Source organism: Magallana gigas, chromosome 2 (assembly GCF_963853765.1).
Source record: "Magallana gigas chromosome 2, xbMagGiga1.1, whole genome shotgun sequence".
Taxonomy (NCBI): Eukaryota; Metazoa; Mollusca; class Bivalvia; order Ostreida; family Ostreidae; genus Magallana; species Magallana gigas.
In genome coordinates, this window is record NC_088854.1 from 30035600 (window position 1) to 30054952 (window position 19353).

Sequence of the window (19353 nt, forward strand, 5' to 3'; positions counted from 1 at the left end):
TGCTAATTTATTGCTTATGATGATTATGGTTACTGTAAAAACTCCATGTCCAATTTCTCATGGCAACGAATTGAAACTGGATGTGATTATTAATATAAAAAAATAATCATTAATATATTCAATGAATTAAATAGATTCAATTTAAAGATGGAAACTTTTAAAGTAAAAATTTATAAGACTTATCTTTAAATTTTGCAAAACAATAAAAAAAAATAAAAAAATTAAGGATTTTACTCTATTTCTATTACCCTCTCATTCAAGAAAGGAGATAAACACGATTTAAAAAAGCTATAGACCGTTAAGTTTAACATGCACATAAGTAAAGTATGCATAAATAATATGCAAATTATAGCCTTCATATTTACAAGACAATAACAAAAATTTACTGATAAATTATAAAGCAAGAAGAAATCTGCATACGCCAAAGAGTGATTTATTGGAATAATTCTAGATTTGTTTTACATATCTATGTAAATTGCATCGAACATGCAAATGATGGTATTCTTTTATTGACAGATTTTGAAAAAGCGCTTGATTCGTTGGGATGGAGTATTTTTTGCACGTTCTTAAAAAAGGATTTTAGGGATAACTTTTTTACATGGGTATAAGTTTTGTACACAATTCCAATCTTAAGAATTAAAAAGGTGGTGGGGTAATCGCAATAAGTTATTACATACTGTCTGTTACGGTACAATGTAAGTAATAATTGGTGTTGGATTATCATAATTACCAACGAATCATCACTTTGGATTAAAACAAATATATATTCATATAGCTGGAAAATCTACTTTATCTACTTGAGGGACTTATTATAAATCGCCAAAGCGGGATGTTACCCGAATTTTTATCGACAGGGCAATTTCGTTCAACTTGTGTCTTACTAAATGTACATTAAACAATTGCTAGTCAAGTATGTGTGCTAATTTGATACATTTCTTCCAAAACCTTCGAACCAAAGTATAATATATGTATTTGCTACAAAACAAACGTCAAAACATGCATTTAACCCCCTCTCCATGGATCTATGCCAAAGGATGAGGTCATTCAAACCTTTGGATTGATACTTCAGTCGATGCGTGAATGGGAAAGCAGGACTACGCGCCATAAAAGGTCTCATTCATAGTTTTTGCGAGTCGATTAGTTGACGAGTCCAATTGGGATCAAGAGAATACTCCGGAGCATACCGTGTACATATTACAGGCACGTAGCATTGGAGGGAGGCGTTGTCTCCCACCACTTTTTTGCTGGAAAATTTACATATAAAAAATGAAAACATCATGGATTCCCCCCCCCCTTGATTTTAATTGGAGCATGTAATAAAAGAAACTGAAAATAAGAAATTTTAATTGAATTGTATTGAGTTTACAATTAGGAATTTCTTTCATGATTTTAATCGTTCACCCTTTTTAGTTCACCGAGACAAAGTCGGGGGGGGGGGGGGGGGGGGCTTATACTATACCACCGGCATCGGCGTCGACGTCTGGACCTGGTTAAAGTTTTTGTTGCATGTCCTGTATCTAAGTTATTACTTGTCCTAACTTCACCAAACTTGCATGGATGATGCATCTGGACCTACTTAAGGACTTGAAAGACTTAAATGCTTAATCAGGGCCATGGATTTCAGATGCTGGAGTTAGTTTAGGGTTTATAAAACAGTTTGAGGTTTTGAGAGCAGATGCTCTTTGATAGCCATTTCTAAGTTACTAGTGTTCTAACTTTACCAAAGTTGAGTAGATGGTGTGGCATACAATCGCAATATGCACACGAAAGGCATTAATGCTGAATTTAGGCCATAGGTATCGGAATTGTATTATAAGATATAATATTATGCCTTTTAGTTGATTTTGCATCTTGATATGATAAATACAATTTAACAATTTGACTCTTTTATCTCCCGCTTTCAGGCTTAGTATATGTCATTATCTGATATTTGTACATTCCGAAAATAATTTGAATGAAATAATTTAACTTTTAGTAATATACATGTTCATGAATTAGATCGAAGAAAAGACTAAAATATCTGCTGAGATCTGCGTGTTCCGGTTTTGAATTCATGATCAGAGGAGAAAATAAAATTTCATTTCTTATGAAATAGCCTAATTGATACATGCAAGCTTCCATTGTATAATTTTGTTTAGTCAGGCAAGCTTTTTAGAAAGCTGTTAGTTGTAAACTACTTTTGTCCTCATAATTTCATAATAATTGATGCCAGCTTTCCTAGTACCCAGGATATCTGGCATTTGTAAATGGGTATTATTGCTGAAGTGAAATAAAATATAATTTAAAAATAGACAGGATGTGGTTATTAATTCGAGTTTTCTTAAATAAACAGGAGACTACACAATATTTGCTCCAACTAACGCTGCCTTCTCCGAACTTCCTGAGTCCGTTCTTGATCGTCTACAAAGCAATACCACCCTTTTGGTAAATATCCTGAAGTACCACATGGTCAAAGGTTCCATTCACAAGCCTGATGCATACAATGAACGCCAGTTAGAGACTTTGGCTGGAACCAAACATAGATTGAAGAATTATTGTTATAATCACGTAAGTGTTTTCATTTTTCCTTGCAGACGCAATTATGAGTACTACTAAGTAAACGGGAATGACTTAAATACATGTGAGGTTTTTTGGTAACAGTAGAAGGATCCAAAATCATTAATTTTGACCTGACCGCCTCTAATGGATTGGTGCACGTCATTGACACCGTGATGATGCCTCCCACAAGAAGCATTGTGGATTCGGTGACCAGCAACAGCAACATGGGCACTCTTTAATCTGTGATCAAATCAGCAGGATTAGCAGGGACATTACAGGGTACCTTGTCCCTCTCAATTTTTTTAACTTTGACATTTCAATTTTTGCACTTGTTCTTATGAGAAAACACTTTTTTTTTATCAGAAGATGGTCTAACATTGTTCGAACCAACCAATGCTGCGTTTGATAATCTAAGCTCTCATGTTTTAGACGATCTTACCGGAAACCTTCATCTTCTTAAGGGTACACATTTTTAAGAACGATCTCTCAGACGTTTCCATTTTTGAGTTTTAGCTAGTTATGTAGGTAATGTCCTGAGGTGTTTTGGTAGAACCTCTGAAGTACCACGTAGTTCCTTTCACTGAATTATCAGCTGGATGGTACAGCCAGGAATACCTGAGAACTCTTCATCCTCTAAATTTGGCTATCAAATTTGGAGTTAGCAGTAAGAATTGAATAAAATATAACTGTCTGTACTTCGTTGGTTTGCATGTATAAAAAATAAGGAATTTTTTAAATTCTCTAAATTTGATTTATGGTGGTATACATTTAATTGATGAAGAACTTATTCCACCCATAGACTATTTTATCGATATTTGGAAAAAAGTAATCATTTGAACAAACCATTTTGACATATTCAACTTATGCCATATGTTTATGTTATCACACCTTATAAATGCAAATAAATGTAAAGAATTTGTAAACTCTTACCTATTGACTTTTAAAAGACCTTTGACATTAGATCGCACCGACATGTAGAAAAAAGTCAAATACTCGACATTGTTATTAGTCGGTTATACTTGACGAAAAAATTTGAAATGAGTTAACCTCTAAGGACATAAAGGAATCTTTGACTTAATTTTATTCCAGAGCACTAAAATCCTACTTATAAAACAAAACATTCTTGTTTATTGTAGGCCCTTCTCTTGTAGTGCCATATTTCACTTTCAAATGACTAGGTCAATGACCTACCCTATTTTTCATGCTAATATAATATTGTGTACCGCTATCGAAGTCTTCTTTGTTTTGAGTTACAACCCATAGAAATTTTGAAATACTTATGTCTATATTATGTGAGTATTGAAATAATGCAATCTCATACATGAGAGATGCATCGTGGAATTGATTTTGAGTATTTTTTTTTTATTCTTTAATTTTTTAATTTAATTTTGAGTATTTTTTTTATTCTTTAATTTTTAAATTTTAATTTTAATTTAAGTCTTTAATTTAAAAAAAAAAATTGATAATAACTTCAAAATGCAAATTAAAAATTACACTAATGGCTTTTTTGTTGATTGTGTATTATTTTTTTAAATGTATGATTTTTGCGAGGCAAAATGTTTTTTATGGACATTAAAACTTATCTATGATTTCCAGTCATATGGTGACAGAATGGAGGTACCAATTACGGAATTTATTTTTATACACTACATATTCTCGATAATCTCTCAGAAATCGATCTGGGATTATATGTGATTGTCAATGAGCATAATAATAATGACAAAATTATTCACTGTCAAATTTGAACTTAAATTAAAACTTGGAACAAATAGAAGCAAGGAAAAGTTTGTTCCTGCAAAATATGCTGTTTGAAAAAAAGACCCATCGGGTTTTTAAACAACACGACAAATGGTTGATATAGAATTCACTTTCTCCATTAAAAAAAAAACACTGAAAAAGCGAAGAATATTGTACATGAGTCTATTTCTGAAGACATTGACATAATGGTAATCACTGGACTCAACTATGGATATTCTTGCTTTTATCCCGCATAAATGTAACAGTTGAATTCTATATCAACTGTTACATTTATGTTGTCTTCAGTTGAAATAATATTGAGACAATCAAAAACCATGCATAATACCCACCCTATAACCATATCTCTCTCTAAAGTATCCCCACCACAAGTTTGCCCAGTCACAACCCTCCAACTATATTTGTCAGCTCACAAACACAGAAATGGACCCTATTTCAATTTCATTCAGGTTCCTCGGTATTTTATCAATTTGTGTCAACTAACCTTCAAAAACTATGAAGTTTATAGGCCTTAATTCACAGTGGTACAAAGGCCACGGTTTTCGAATAGGGGCATCCACTGAGGCAGCTAGGCGAGGACTTTCACAAGTTGAAATTCAAAAACTTGGTAGGTGGAAATCAGATGCTGTACAAAAATATATTCGCATTAATTCCCTACTTTGTTAGTTTCTTTGTCCTATTCCAGTGTTCATTTAGGTTGCTGACTTGCCGTCCAATCCAATTGTGATTTGTGTTTTTGATGTTCAGCAATTGTCTGCATCAAAGTATTTGACTTGTTTATACCTTAATTGTGTATCTTTCAATCCATTGTAGTTCCTGTTTTATTATTCTAAGTTTGTATATCATGTTCAGCAATTGTCTGCATCAAACTATTGACTTGTTTTTAACATTAATTGTGTGTCTGTCAGTTCAATGCAGCTGGTTTTTTTTCATTATCTATGTTAATATATCATGTTTAGCAATTGCCTGCATCAGATTTCAGGTTATAATATCTGTGGTTAGTTGTAAAAGCCTAGTCTACAATTTTAAGAAATATAATCTGCTTACAACTTGATGGTTTAATCATTTTTCCAGATGGCTAGGAAACTATATATTTTATATTCCTTTCATGTTTGATGTATGCCATTGTTGTAATTTGCTTTCCATCGTTCATTGTTTTCCATGGGTGTCAGGTTCAGCAATTGTCTGTCTGACTTTGCTACTCGTAAATATTTTTGGTGCTGTATGTATTAAAGCTGCTTGGTCCGATTTTATTTCAAATTTTATGCACGCTTTTAAACGATGGTTATGCTTAGTATACGTATAATAATAGACATTGCAGTAGTTTTCCAGTCAATCAAGCCAAATTTCAATGAAGAAAAATACGTACAAATTTGCTAACAAAACAAACGAGATAAAAGGGTACGGCGTTATTTCGCCTCATGTTAAATTTCACCCCTGACGACGAGCCGGGTATGGTTGCATTACGACTTTGACATCGCTTTAAATAAGGGTCGAAATGATCAGACAAATTACAAATAAACATGTGTACGTTTTGTTCGCCAATATTTCTGAAGTTTGCTTTATTTACAATCAATGCATAGCATGCAGGTTGGATAACCTCAATCATTCGGGGGACGAAACCAAACGGTTTCCTTTTCTAAACATTCCCGTGATGCATTTTGATTTGTTTTTTCGTTTGCCCAAAGAGAAATTATTTTTATTTACTTTGAATATTTTTAACTTTGAAAGGAAACATATTCTGCTGGTGTAAATAGGAGAAAGTCCATAACTTTCTAAGATAAATGGTTTGTATGGAAAACATATATGATAGTGTATAAACAAAACAATCGGACCAAGCAGCTTTAACTTTTTACAATGATACTCAATATTTTACCAAGGCAACATTTTAAGTGGTGGTTCAACCACTCAGGTTGTCTGGTTGTGAGGTTGGCCTTTTTGATGCACCACTTTTGTTTCCATTTTATTTCATTTATGGTAGTTTTTTAGCATGTGAACTAGTTTTAGCAATTTTGTTTTCTATTCAAATGTTTGTGGATCTTCTAGCCACTTTTGTTTATGTTTTTATGTTCTATAATTTTTGCGACATTTTTAAATAAATGACAATATTTTAACAATCAAGAAATGTTACTGTCTTTATTCAAATGGAAACAAACAAGCGTCAATGTTGCCTTGAAAAATAAAGAAGGGGTTTTAACATAAATGTAACAGTTGATTTAGAATTCGCTTTCTCCATAACGAAGCCTACTGATAAAGCGAAGAAAAATACTACATGAGTGTGTTTCTGACGACATTGACGTAATGGTGCTCACAGGACTTAATTATGAACATTCTTGGGTTTTCTTTCACATTAATGTATTGCCAGGAAATCTTTCATATCAATGTATGATTATTGCCTAATTCTTTTCATTCAAGTCATATCAAATGTTGATTTGCAAAGACATTTTGATTGCCATCATGAAAAACAACCACTGATCTCTTTACTCAAATACGGACAATATATAACATGTACACAAACGTTCGCTGAAATGATAATGATGTTCTTTATGCAATGGTTTCTAACTTCGTTTTTACGACAAGCTATAAAAATATTGTTAAAAACATAGTGTGAAATGTTCATTTTTGATATGGAGTAACTATAGCTGATGTTACCATAAGTTTAAGCCAACATATCTCTAAATGAAATTTTTTTTTCTGTTAATTGTTAGTTTTAAATCTAAATAGTTGAAGCGTGTATATTTCCATACTTTTTTAATTTAAAAATGGGATTAACGTAAAGCATGATTGGAATAGATAGTGTATCCTATTTCAATTTAATACGTTCAACTGAAGAGAGAAGTTTGAAGAAATTTCATATTCGTGCAGAGAAATTATATAAGATAAACTCATGTCACTTCATAATAAAATGGTATTCAAGGGATGTTCGGAAATCATTGAGACCTTAATCCTTTTTCTTCGGAAATAAGATAATCCTTTGAAAATAAAACAGAAAGTAAGCAAGGATGAATTCTATCAATTCTTTCTTGTCTATGACATCATTAGATCATCTATGAAAAGCTTATAAACTTGCCTACGTTCATTGATCCGGAGCAATCTCAAACTTATCGCAACCTTATTTTGACTCGTCTCATTGATTATATATTTAAACACTCTAAATGAACGGAACACTGTTTGTGATTTAGATACCCAAAAGTCAAACTTATATATGGATGTCTCTTAAAGTCATTCTGTGAATGTTTTCAAACCAATGTTATTAGTTGGTGCGAAATATGTTTAGTCCTTTTGTTTTCGTTCTAGTTAAAGAATTAGGGGTAAAAACGATAAACGGAAGATATAAATAAACTCCTTTCTATCGTACAGTTTTTGTTTAAACAGTTGCTTGGTCTGAAAATGTCCATTCTTTTTTATTCACGCCAATTTGACATATTTATTCGCTGCGCCGCTTTGACGTCAAAGTTCTTTTCATATCAACAAATACAGAGTAAATTTGTATGGGTGTTTGTTTCTTTAGTAATTATATGGTTATCTCTACTTAATGTAGCTCGCGGGTTTGCTGACGTCACAATAGAATTCTTTAAAAGAGCACCGTGTATACAATGTACAGCTATATGTAGATAACGAACATAACTAGTAAAATTATAGAGGCCTAGTATATTAAACTGAAACATACATTAGTTGCTAAATATACAAACATATATTTTAATGTAAATAAAATAAATTACGGTATATTGCACTGAATTATGATTTAATTTACGATAGAAAATGCAAGTGTAACTTTGAACTAAAATGCTGGTGTTTCTACCGTTTCTGAAAAATAATTACATTTTAAATTGTTTTAGCGGAATATTAAAATTACGTCATCTTTTTAATAAAATTGCGTCATTATTGACAAACCGTCAAAGCCTTTTTGCAATGAAGTTCAAAGGAAGATTCGTTTCTACAAAAAAACTAGTGAGTCTCAATAATTTGGTTGTAAAGAAAAGTGCCACGAATGAAAATACGACTGAAGAAGACCATGCACCTGCAACAACCTGCATGGAAGAGAGTTGGGAGGTAGGAAGGCGAGTTGTCGAATTGAAATTGCTCGCAGAGGGATTAAAAGAATGTATTTTCTGCAAGGAACCATTAAGTCTCATTTCATGCACCGGTGAGAAAAAATACGGATTGGCATCTATTCTCTATGTATCATGTCAAAAGTGCGGCACTACGAATTCCTTATCCACAGGAAAACGCCACAGCACAAGCGGCAAAGGACCAGCCCGTTGCTTTGACATCAACACAAAAATGGCAGCAGGTGTGTAAAATATAAAAGAGTGTGTAATTTGAAAAATATAATAAGTTCAATCTATAAACATATCAAATTCTATTTAAAAAAGTAATTAACAGCGATATCCACATGGGTTATTTCTACGATTCGTAAGGATTGCGTGTCTGTAATCAATGCGTTATTTCTCCATTCTTTTTTCATCAAAATTTTTTACTCGATACAATGTATATCGTCATAATCGTATAATACATGTACTTCTTAATGGTTATGATTACCGGTTCTAAAATTAAAAAAAAATAAGCAACATTATGTCCGACTTCTTGAAATTCTCAATGTTGCTTCTTTTTTATTCATTCTTTTCATTAATATCAGGACACTTTTCCCGTAAACTCATAATATCATAATTCATTTTTTTTGGGGGGGTTGGGGGGGTTGGGGGGGGGGGGGGGTATGGTTACATATACTTTGTATGAATTGCAAAGAATGTCAACCTCTTGATAAAATCAGATTACATGTACTTATTTTTCACAGCTATGATAAACGCTGGCATTGGTGAACAACAGGTCAATAATATATTGGCAGAACTGAATCTTCCCACGATCCATCACAAAACTTTGAAAGAAAGAGAAAGGGAGATAGGCCATATAATTGAGGACGTTGCCGAGAAATCTTGTAATTCTGCCATACAAGCAGAAATTTCGTGCTCAGAAAGGTATGAATATACAGAGAGAGAGAGAGAGAGAGAGAGAGAGAGAGAGAGAGAGAGAGAGAGAGAGAGAGAGTTTCCATTTTCTTTCAGACATTTTATGTCAATGTCATAAAATATTTGAATTGGTGAAATAAAAAAAAAACACTATGATGTAGAACTATGTCATATTAAATGTTATGTCTGCTATACCTCCTAAATGATTTTCAGGAGTTCAACATCTAAAAATTCGCGAAAAAAGTTATTAATTTGGTATTATTGATTTTTTCAATGGAATATGTTTTTATGATATTAGTGGTGACGCTCCAAGTTCTTCAAGTGCCGGCATAGATGTCTCTAGCGACGGTGGATGGCAAAAGAGGGGAACAGGGCGAAGTTACAATAGTTTGTCAGGTAAAAACTAAAGAAAACAGTACTGAAAAATAATTGTACCCATACATATGAATAATTTACAAAACCATATTGTATATCCGTATCTTTATATCTGTTTCTTTCTCCCCCTGTCTATCAATCTATCTATCTATCTATCTGTTTGTCTGTCTGTCTATCCGTCCGTCTGTCTGTCTCTCCCTCAGTGTATTTTAAAATCAATATTTAAATTTGTACTTCATCATTTGTAACAGGGCATGTAACTGTTCTGGGGAAGAACACCAAGAAGTGTCTCTCTTTCGGCGTTGCCTGCAAGACATGTCGAAAATGTAAAAATCGCAGCTCTACAAACGTAAAAAATACGTCCAAAAAAATATATAAATGCAAATAAATGTAAAGAATTTGTAAACTCTTACCTATTGACTTTTAAAAGACCTTTGACATTAGATCGCACCGACATGTAGAAAAAAGTCAAATACTCGACATTGTTATTAGTCGGTTATACTTGACGAAAAAATTTGAAATGAGTTAACCTCTAAGGACATAAAGGAATCTTTGACTTAATTTTATTCCAGAGCACTAAAATCCTACTTATAAAACAAAACATTCTTGTTTATTGTAGGCCCTTCTCTTGTAGTGCCATATTTCACTTTCAAATGACTAGGTCAATGACCTACCCTATTTTTCATGCTAATATAATATTGTGTACCGCTATCGAAGTCTTCTTTGTTTTGAGTTACAACCCATAGAAATTTTGAAATACTTATGTCTATATTATGTGAGTATTGAAATAATGCAATCTCATACATGAGAGATGCATCGTGGAATTGATTTTGAGTATTTTTTTTTTATTCTTTAATTTTTTAATTTAATTTTGAGTATTTTTTTTATTCTTTAATTTTTAAATTTTAATTTTAATTTAAGTCTTTAATTTAAAAAAAAAAATTGATAATAACTTCAAAATGCAAATTAAAAATTACACTAATGGCTTTTTTGTTGATTGTGTATTATTTTTTTAAATGTATGATTTTTGCGAGGCAAAATGTTTTTTATGGACATTAAAACTTATCTATGATTTCCAGTCATATGGTGACAGAATGGAGGTACCAATTACGGAATTTATTTTTATACACTACATATTCTCGATAATCTCTCAGAAATCGATCTGGGATTATATGTGATTGTCAATGAGCATAATAATAATGACAAAATTATTCACTGTCAAATTTGAACTTAAATTAAAACTTGGAACAAATAGAAGCAAGGAAAAGTTTGTTCCTGCAAAATATGCTGTTTGAAAAAAAGACCCATCGGGTTTTTAAACAACACGACAAATGGTTGATATAGAATTCACTTTCTCCATTAAAAAAAAAACACTGAAAAAGCGAAGAATATTGTACATGAGTCTATTTCTGAAGACATTGACATAATGGTAATCACTGGACTCAACTATGGATATTCTTGCTTTTATCCCGCATAAATGTAACAGTTGAATTCTATATCAACTGTTACATTTATGTTGTCTTCAGTTGAAATAATATTGAGACAATCAAAAACCATGCATAATACCCACCCTATAACCATATCTCTCTCTAAAGTATCCCCACCACAAGTTTGCCCAGTCACAACCCTCCAACTATATTTGTCAGCTCACAAACACAGAAATGGACCCTTATTTCAATTTCATTCAGGTTCCTCGGTATTTTATCAATTTGTGTCAACTAACCTTCAAAAACTATGAAGTTTATAGGGGTACAAAGGCCACGGTTTTCGAATAGGGGCATCCACTGAGGCAGCTAGGCGAGGACTTTCACAAGTTGAAATTCAAAAACTTGGTAGGTGGAAATCAGATGCTGTACAAAAATATATTCGCATTAATTCCCTACTTTGTTAGTTTCTTTGTCCTATTCCAGTGTTCATTTAGGTTGCTGACTTGCCGTCCAATCCAATTGTGATTTGTGTTTTTGATGTTCAGCAATTGTCTGCATCAAAGTATTTGACTTGTTTATACCTTAATTGTGTATCTTTCAATCCATTGTAGTTCCTGTTTTATTATTCTAAGTTTGTATATCATGTTCAGCAATTGTCTGCATCAAACTATTGACTTGTTTTTAACATTAATTGTGTGTCTGTCAGTTCAATGCAGCTGGTTTTTTTTCATTATCTATGTTAATATATCATGTTTAGCAATTGCCTGCATCAGATTTCAGGTTATAATATCTGTGGTTAGTTGTAAAAGCCTAGTCTACAATTTTAAGAAATATAATCTGCTTACAACTTGATGGTTTAATCATTTTTCCAGATGGCTAGGAAACTATATATTTTATATTCCTTTCATGTTTGATGTATGCCATTGTTGTAATTTGCTTTCCATCGTTCATTGTTTTCCATGGGTGTCAGGTTCAGCAATTGTCTGTCTGACTTTGCTACTCGTAAATATTTTTGGTGCTGTATGTATTAAAGCTGCTTGGTCCGATTTTATTTCAAATTTTATGCACGCTTTTAAACGATGGTTATGCTTAGTATACGTATAATAATAGACATTGCAGTAGTTTTCCAGTCAATCAAGCCAAATTTCAATGAAGAAAAATACGTACAAATTTGCTAACAAAACAAACGAGATAAAAGGGTACGGCGTTATTTCGCCTCATGTTAAATTTCACCCCTGACGACGAGCCGGGTATGGTTGCATTACGACTTTGACATCGCTTTAAATAAAGGTCGAAATGATCAGACAAATTACAAATAAACATGTGTACGTTTTGTTCGCCAATATTTCTGAAGTTTGCTTTATTTACAATCAATGCATAGCATGCAGGTTGGATAACCTCAATCATTCGGGGGACGAAACCAAACGGTTTCCTTTTCTAAACATTCCCGTGATGCATTTTGATTTGTTTTTTCGTTTGCCCAAAGAGAAATTATTTTTATTTACTTTGAATATTTTTAACTTTGAAAGGAAACATATTCTGCTGGTGTAAATAGGAGAAAGTCCATAACTTTCTAAGATAAATGGTTTGTATGGAAAACATATATGATAGTGTATAAACAAAACAATCGGACCAAGCAGCTTTAACTTTTTACAATGATACTCAATATTTTACCAAGGCAACATTTTAAGTGGTGGTTCAACCACTCAGGTTGTCTGGTTGTGAGGTTGGCCTTTTTGATGCACCACTTTTGTTTCCATTTTATTTCATTTATGGTAGTTTTTTAGCATGTGAACTAGTTTTAGCAATTTTGTTTTCTATTCAAATGTTTGTGGATCTTCTAGCCACTTTTGTTTATGTTTTTATGTTCTATAATTTTTGCGACATTTTTAAATAAATGACAATATTTTAACAATCAAGAAATGTTACTGTCTTTATTCAAATGGAAACAAACAAGCGTCAATGTTGCCTTGAAAAATAAAGAAGGGGTTTTAACATAAATGTAACAGTTGATTTAGAATTCGCTTTCTCCATAACGAAGCCTACTGATAAAGCGAAGAAAAATACTACATGAGTGTGTTTCTGACGACATTGACGTAATGGTGCTCACAGGACTTAATTATGAACATTCTTGGGTTTTCTTTCACATTAATGTATTGCCAGGAAATCTTTCATATCAATGTATGATTATTGCCTAATTCTTTTCATTCAAGTCATATCAAATGTTGATTTGCAAAGACATTTTGATTGCCATCATGAAAAACAACCACTGATCTCTTTACTCAAATACGGACAATATATAACATGTACACAAACGTTCGCTGAAATGATAATGATGTTCTTTATGCAATGGTTTCTAACTTCGTTTTTACGACAAGCTATAAAAATATTGTTAAAAACATAGTGTGAAATGTTCATTTTTGATATGGAGTAACTATAGCTGATGTTACCATAAGTTTAAGCCAACATATCTCTAAATGAAATTTTTTTTTCTGTTAATTGTTAGTTTTAAATCTAAATAGTTGAAGCGTGTATATTTCCATACTTTTTTAATTTAAAAATGGGATTAACGTAAAGCATGATTGGAATAGATAGTGTATCCTATTTCAATTTAATACGTTCAACTGAAGAGAGAAGTTTGAAGAAATTTCATATTCGTGCAGAGAAATTATATAAGATAAACTCATGTCACTTCATAATAAAATGGTATTCAAGGGATGTTCGGAAATCATTGAGACCTTAATCCTTTTTCTTCGGAAATAAGATAATCCTTTGAAAATAAAACAGAAAGTAAGCAAGGATGAATTCTATCAATTCTTTCTTGTCTATGACATCATTAGATCATCTATGAAAAGCTTATAAACTTGCCTACGTTCATTGATCCGGAGCAATCTCAAACTTATCGCAACCTTATTTTGACTCGTCTCATTGATTATATATTTAAACACTCTAAATGAACGGAACACTGTTTGTGATTTAGATACCCAAAAGTCAAACTTATATATGGATGTCTCTTAAAGTCATTCTGTGAATGTTTTCAAACCAATGTTATTAGTTGGTGCGAAATATGTTTAGTCCTTTTGTTTTCGTTCTAGTTAAAGAATTAGGGGTAAAAACGATAAACGGAAGATATAAATAAACTCCTTTCTATCGTACAGTTTTTGTTTAAACAGTTGCTTGGTCTGAAAATGTCCATTCTTTTTTATTCACGCCAATTTGACATATTTATTCGCTGCGCCGCTTTGACGTCAAAGTTCTTTTCATATCAACAAATACAGAGTAAATTTGTATGGGTGTTTGTTTCTTTAGTAATTATATGGTTATCTCTACTTAATGTAGCTCGCGGGTTTGCTGACGTCACAATAGAATTCTTTAAAAGAGCACCGTGTATACAATGTACAGCTATATGTAGATAACGAACATAACTAGTAAAATTATAGAGGCCTAGTATATTAAACTGAAACATACATTAGTTGCTAAATATACAAACATATATTTTAATGTAAATAAAATAAATTACGGTATATTGCACTGAATTATGATTTAATTTACGATAGAAAATGCAAGTGTAACTTTGAACTAAAATGCTGGTGTTTCTACCGTTTCTGAAAAATAATTACATTTTAAATTGTTTTAGCGGAATATTAAAATTACGTCATCTTTTTAATAAAATTGCGTCATTATTGACAAACCGTCAAAGCCTTTTTGCAATGAAGTTCAAAGGAAGATTCGTTTCTACAAAAAAACTAGTGAGTCTCAATAATTTGGTTGTAAAGAAAAGTGCCACGAATGAAAATACGACTGAAGAAGACCATGCACCTGCAACAACCTGCATGGAAGAGAGTTGGGAGGTAGGAAGGCGAGTTGTCGAATTGAAATTGCTCGCAGAGGGATTAAAAGAATGTATTTTCTGCAAGGAACCATTAAGTCTCATTTCATGCACCGGTGAGAAAAAATACGGATTGGCATCTATTCTCTATGTATCATGTCAAAAGTGCGGCACTACGAATTCCTTATCCACAGGAAAACGCCACAGCACAAGCGGCAAAGGACCAGCCCGTTGCTTTGACATCAACACAAAAATGGCAGCAGGTGTGTAAAATATAAAAGAGTGTGTAATTTGAAAAATATAATAAGTTCAATCTATAAACATATCAAATTCTATTTAAAAAAGTAATTAACAGCGATATCCACATGGGTTATTTCTACGATTCGTAAGGATTGCGTGTCTGTAATCAATGCGTTATTTCTCCATTCTTTTTTCATCAAAATTTTTTACTCGATACAATGTATATCGTCATAATCGTATAATACATGTACTTCTTAATGGTTATGATTACCGGTTCTAAAATTAAAAAAAAATAAGCAACATTATGTCCGACTTCTTGAAATTCTCAATGTTGCTTCTTTTTTATTCATTCTTTTCATTAATATCAGGACACTTTTCCCGTAAACTCATAATATCATAATTCATTTTTTGGGGGGGGGTTGGGGGGGTTGGGGGGGGGGGGTATGGTTACATATACTTTGTATGAATTGCAAAGAATGTCAACCTCTTGATAAAATCAGATTACATGTACTTGTTTTTCACAGCTATGATAAACGCTGGCATTGGTGAACAACAGGTCAATAATATATTGGCAGAACTGAATCTTCCCACGATCCATCACAAAACTTTGAAAGAAAGAGAAAGGGAGATAGGCCATATAATTGAGGACGTTGCCGAGAAATCTTGTAATTCTGCCATACAAGCAGAAATTTCGTGCTCAGAAAGGTATGAATATACAGAGAGAGAGAGAGAGAGAGAGAGAGAGAGAGAGAGAGAGAGAGAGAGAGAGAGAGAGAGAGAGAGTTTCCATTTTCTTTCAGACATTTTATGTCAATGTCATAAAATATTTGAATTGGTGAAATAAAAAAAAAACACTATGATGTAGAACTATGTCATATTAAATGTTATGTCTGCTATACCTCCTAAATGATTTTCAGGAGTTCAACATCTAAAAATTCGCGAAAAAAGTTATTAATTTGGTATTATTGATTTTTTCAATGGAATATGTTTTTATGATATTAGTGGTGACGCTCCAAGTTCTTCAAGTGCCGGCATAGATGTCTCTAGCGACGGTGGATGGCAAAAGAGGGGAACAGGGCGAAGTTACAATAGTTTGTCAGGTAAAAACTAAAGAAAACAGTACTGAAAAATAATTGTACCCATACATATGAATAATTTACAAAACCATATTGTATATCCGTATCTTTATATCTGTTTCTTTCTCCCCCTGTCTATCAATCTATCTATCTATCTATCTGTTTGTCTGTCTGTCTATCCGTCCGTCTGTCTGTCTCTCCCTCAGTGTATTTTAAAATCAATATTTAAATTTGTACTTCATCATTTGTAACAGGGCATGTAACTGTTCTGGGGAAGAACACCAAGAAGTGTCTCTCTTTCGGCGTTGCCTGCAAGACATGTCGAAAATGTAAAAATCGCAGCTCTACAAACGTAAAAAATACGTCCAAAAAAGCCCATCATTGTAGAAAAAATTGGAGCGGGTCTGCTAAAGGTATGGAACCTTTCCTGACTGTGAAATGCCTAAAATCACTGAAAGATAAGGGGTTAGATGTAAAAACTCTCATCATGGACGATGATACGACAACATTTGTTAGGGCTAAAAATGCTGTATCGGACCAGCTAAAAAAGTGCAGCGACAAAAGTCACATATTGCGAAATTTTAGCAACTCTCTCTACAAGGTCAGAGATGTCCACAAAAACCTATCCATTGCCAACATAAATTACTTCAAGAAATGCTTCAGTTACGCCATTGAACAAAATAAAGGCAATGAGGAAGGAATTCGCCAAAATTTATTAGCGACTGTCCCCCATGCTTTTGGTGACCACAGCGGATGTAATGAGGCATGGTGTGGCTACATTAAAAATCCAGACACCTATCGACACAAGAGTTTTAACTTTGGCCGAAATTTACAGGGAGAAATGCTCAAAGAGTCCTTATATGAAGTATTCAGCAAATATGCGGGAAATGCGGGGAAACTCTCAAACCTCGGCTCTTCCAATGGAAATGAAAACTTAAATCAGATGATTGCCAAGAAAGCACCTAAATCTCAACACTATTCTGGATCGGATAGCCTTTCATTTCGAGTTGCTGCAGCCATTGCCCAGAAGAATGAAGGACACGGCTTTATTGTAGAGGTAATACCAAACGCATTTGCGATTAACATAAGTATATAAAAGACTAACAGATTCCATATTTTGAATCCGTTATATAAAAAGCAAATTTTAATACATGTATTTGTATAATTAAATTGTTTAAAGGTCAACAAGGCCAGCTGCCTGTCACCTGGAAAACGGACAACCACGAGAGCAGGATACCTTGACCGAAAAAGAGCTCGGCAACAGACACGACAAAGTTCACGGCAGGCAAAATTAGATCGGCTGCGTCTAAAAGAAGATCGACAGTCTTCATTGGTGTTGTCGGAACTACACGAAGGCACAACTTACGAAACTAGTGTAGATTTTGCTGTTTCCTCCGAGAGACAAAAGGAACTAATAGCAGAAATCCCATCAACACCATCACGTTCAAGAAAGCTGAAACCTGTGGCTACTCAAGTGTCCGATTCTACACTCATTGTGGCAGATCTGGAGACTACGGGATTCTGTAAGTAATTTTCACTTATGCAGTTATATTGAACCTGCAATGTAGTAAAACAAATCGCATTTAATAATCTCTTCGGTTCAAAATGTGAACTATTACAATGTTTTTGTTAGAACATCGATATTTATTAGCAATGAAATATTTTCATTTTAGCCACAAGTAGCAGTATTATTCAGATAGCTGCAGCTCCTCTCCATTCTGACGAAAGTTTCAATAGATTCGTGCAACCTTCTAACGGTTTTATTCCTCCAACGATCCAAAAACTAACAGGGATAGAGATGCACGGGCTGCAAATGTATTATGAGTTGACCCCAGTTTCGTCATGTGGAGAGAGACAAGCTCTAGTAGAGTTTGCTGCGTGGCTGAACAAGTTTTCTTCCCCTTTGATTGTAGCACACAATGCACAATTCGATGCACGTATTTTAGTATCCTGCTTTTCAAGACATGGTCTGATAGATTTAGTAAAAAAAGTCGTCGGTTTCTCAGACACTGTGAAATTGTTCAAGAAAGTTTACCCCGATCAGCAGTCATATAAACTTCAAGATTTAGTTAAGTCGTTTGCACCAGATTTTGAATCTTCAAATGCACACAATGCTGAACATGATGTTTCAATGTTGAAAAACTTAGTAACGAACAAACCAAATATGGAGGAGTCACTCCGCGATGCAGTTTTTTCTACAGAGTACGTCATCGCAAACAACGAAAAACTATCAAATAAGAACAGAAACATTGGAAGTTTTACTGACTTAATAACCTCAAACATTCTGACAAAGAGTCAAAGTTCTACGCTGGCAGCATATGGTTTGCAGTCAAACCATTTGAAATTCGCGCTGCAAAGAGGCGGAAGAGAAGGTCTTCTTACCCTACTGAAGGGAAAACTGAAATCTTTCAACTCTGTAATAGACAAGGTCATTTCTTTCTATAACGTATGAAAGGCCATTTTTGTTATGCTGTTATATTTTAGGCGACATTTGAAATCATGTATGCACCACTATTTTTTTTATTGAAAATTTGATTCTGTTTGTTAAAGATTAAAATTTATTTGTAAATGATTGAATACTGTTTAAAACATGTCCTCCAGGTAAGATTTTGCATTAAATTTAATTCCCGTTTACTAGAGTTACTGTTTTATGGAGGTCAATAAATTTAAAATATCACTACCAAGTGCAATGGAAAATAAAAGTTCTATTCTATATGTTGTCATTCAACGGCTTTTAAATCTGAACAAAACCAACAAATTTAAATTTAAATAATGCATGATTTAATTTGATATTCTTGTCGAACAACGCCATTTTTCGGCACACAGATGCACGAAACTGATGACGTCGCGCTAACATGGTGTAACGTCGCGATGAAAATGTAACGTTATGTGAAAATTTCAAATCTTTAAAGTTTTTTCGCGAAAAATTGGCTGAGAACACATATTGATTTTTTTGTATCGATTAATTCCAAATCATCTTCGCAATTATTGTGCCGAGTAAAATAAAATTCGTCTGATTTGTTTTAAAGTTATGAGTATGGTTTTGGAATATGGTTACTGGCGAAAATGTAAATATTGCTATATATTTCATTGAAATGGCGTTCATGGTGTTAACAAACATGGTTGTGTTTAAGATAAGATAA

At 33.1% G+C, this 19353-nt stretch overlaps 1 protein-coding gene and 1 long non-coding RNA gene across 2 annotated transcripts; both read left to right on the forward strand.

Annotated features, from left to right (window-relative positions):
* Positions 1–7831: 7831 nt before the first annotated feature.
* Positions 7832–10002, forward strand: LOC136272918 (uncharacterized). The gene is made up of 4 exons (XR_010710982.1): positions 7832–8587; positions 9092–9272; positions 9562–9659; positions 9890–10002. It is a non-coding gene; the product is annotated as an uncharacterized lncRNA (long non-coding RNA).
* Positions 10003–14401: 4399 nt separating this feature from the next.
* Positions 14402–19334, forward strand: LOC105347632 (uncharacterized). Its single transcript, XM_066076056.1, has 6 exons — positions 14402–15157; positions 15659–15839; positions 16137–16234; positions 16465–17267; positions 17391–17733; positions 17884–19334. Exons 1-6 carry the CDS (start codon positions 14650–14652, stop codon positions 18660–18662), a joined length of 2712 nt encoding a protein of 903 aa, XP_065932128.1. The 5' UTR covers positions 14402–14649; the 3' UTR covers positions 18663–19334.
* Positions 19335–19353: the final 19 nt, after the last annotated feature.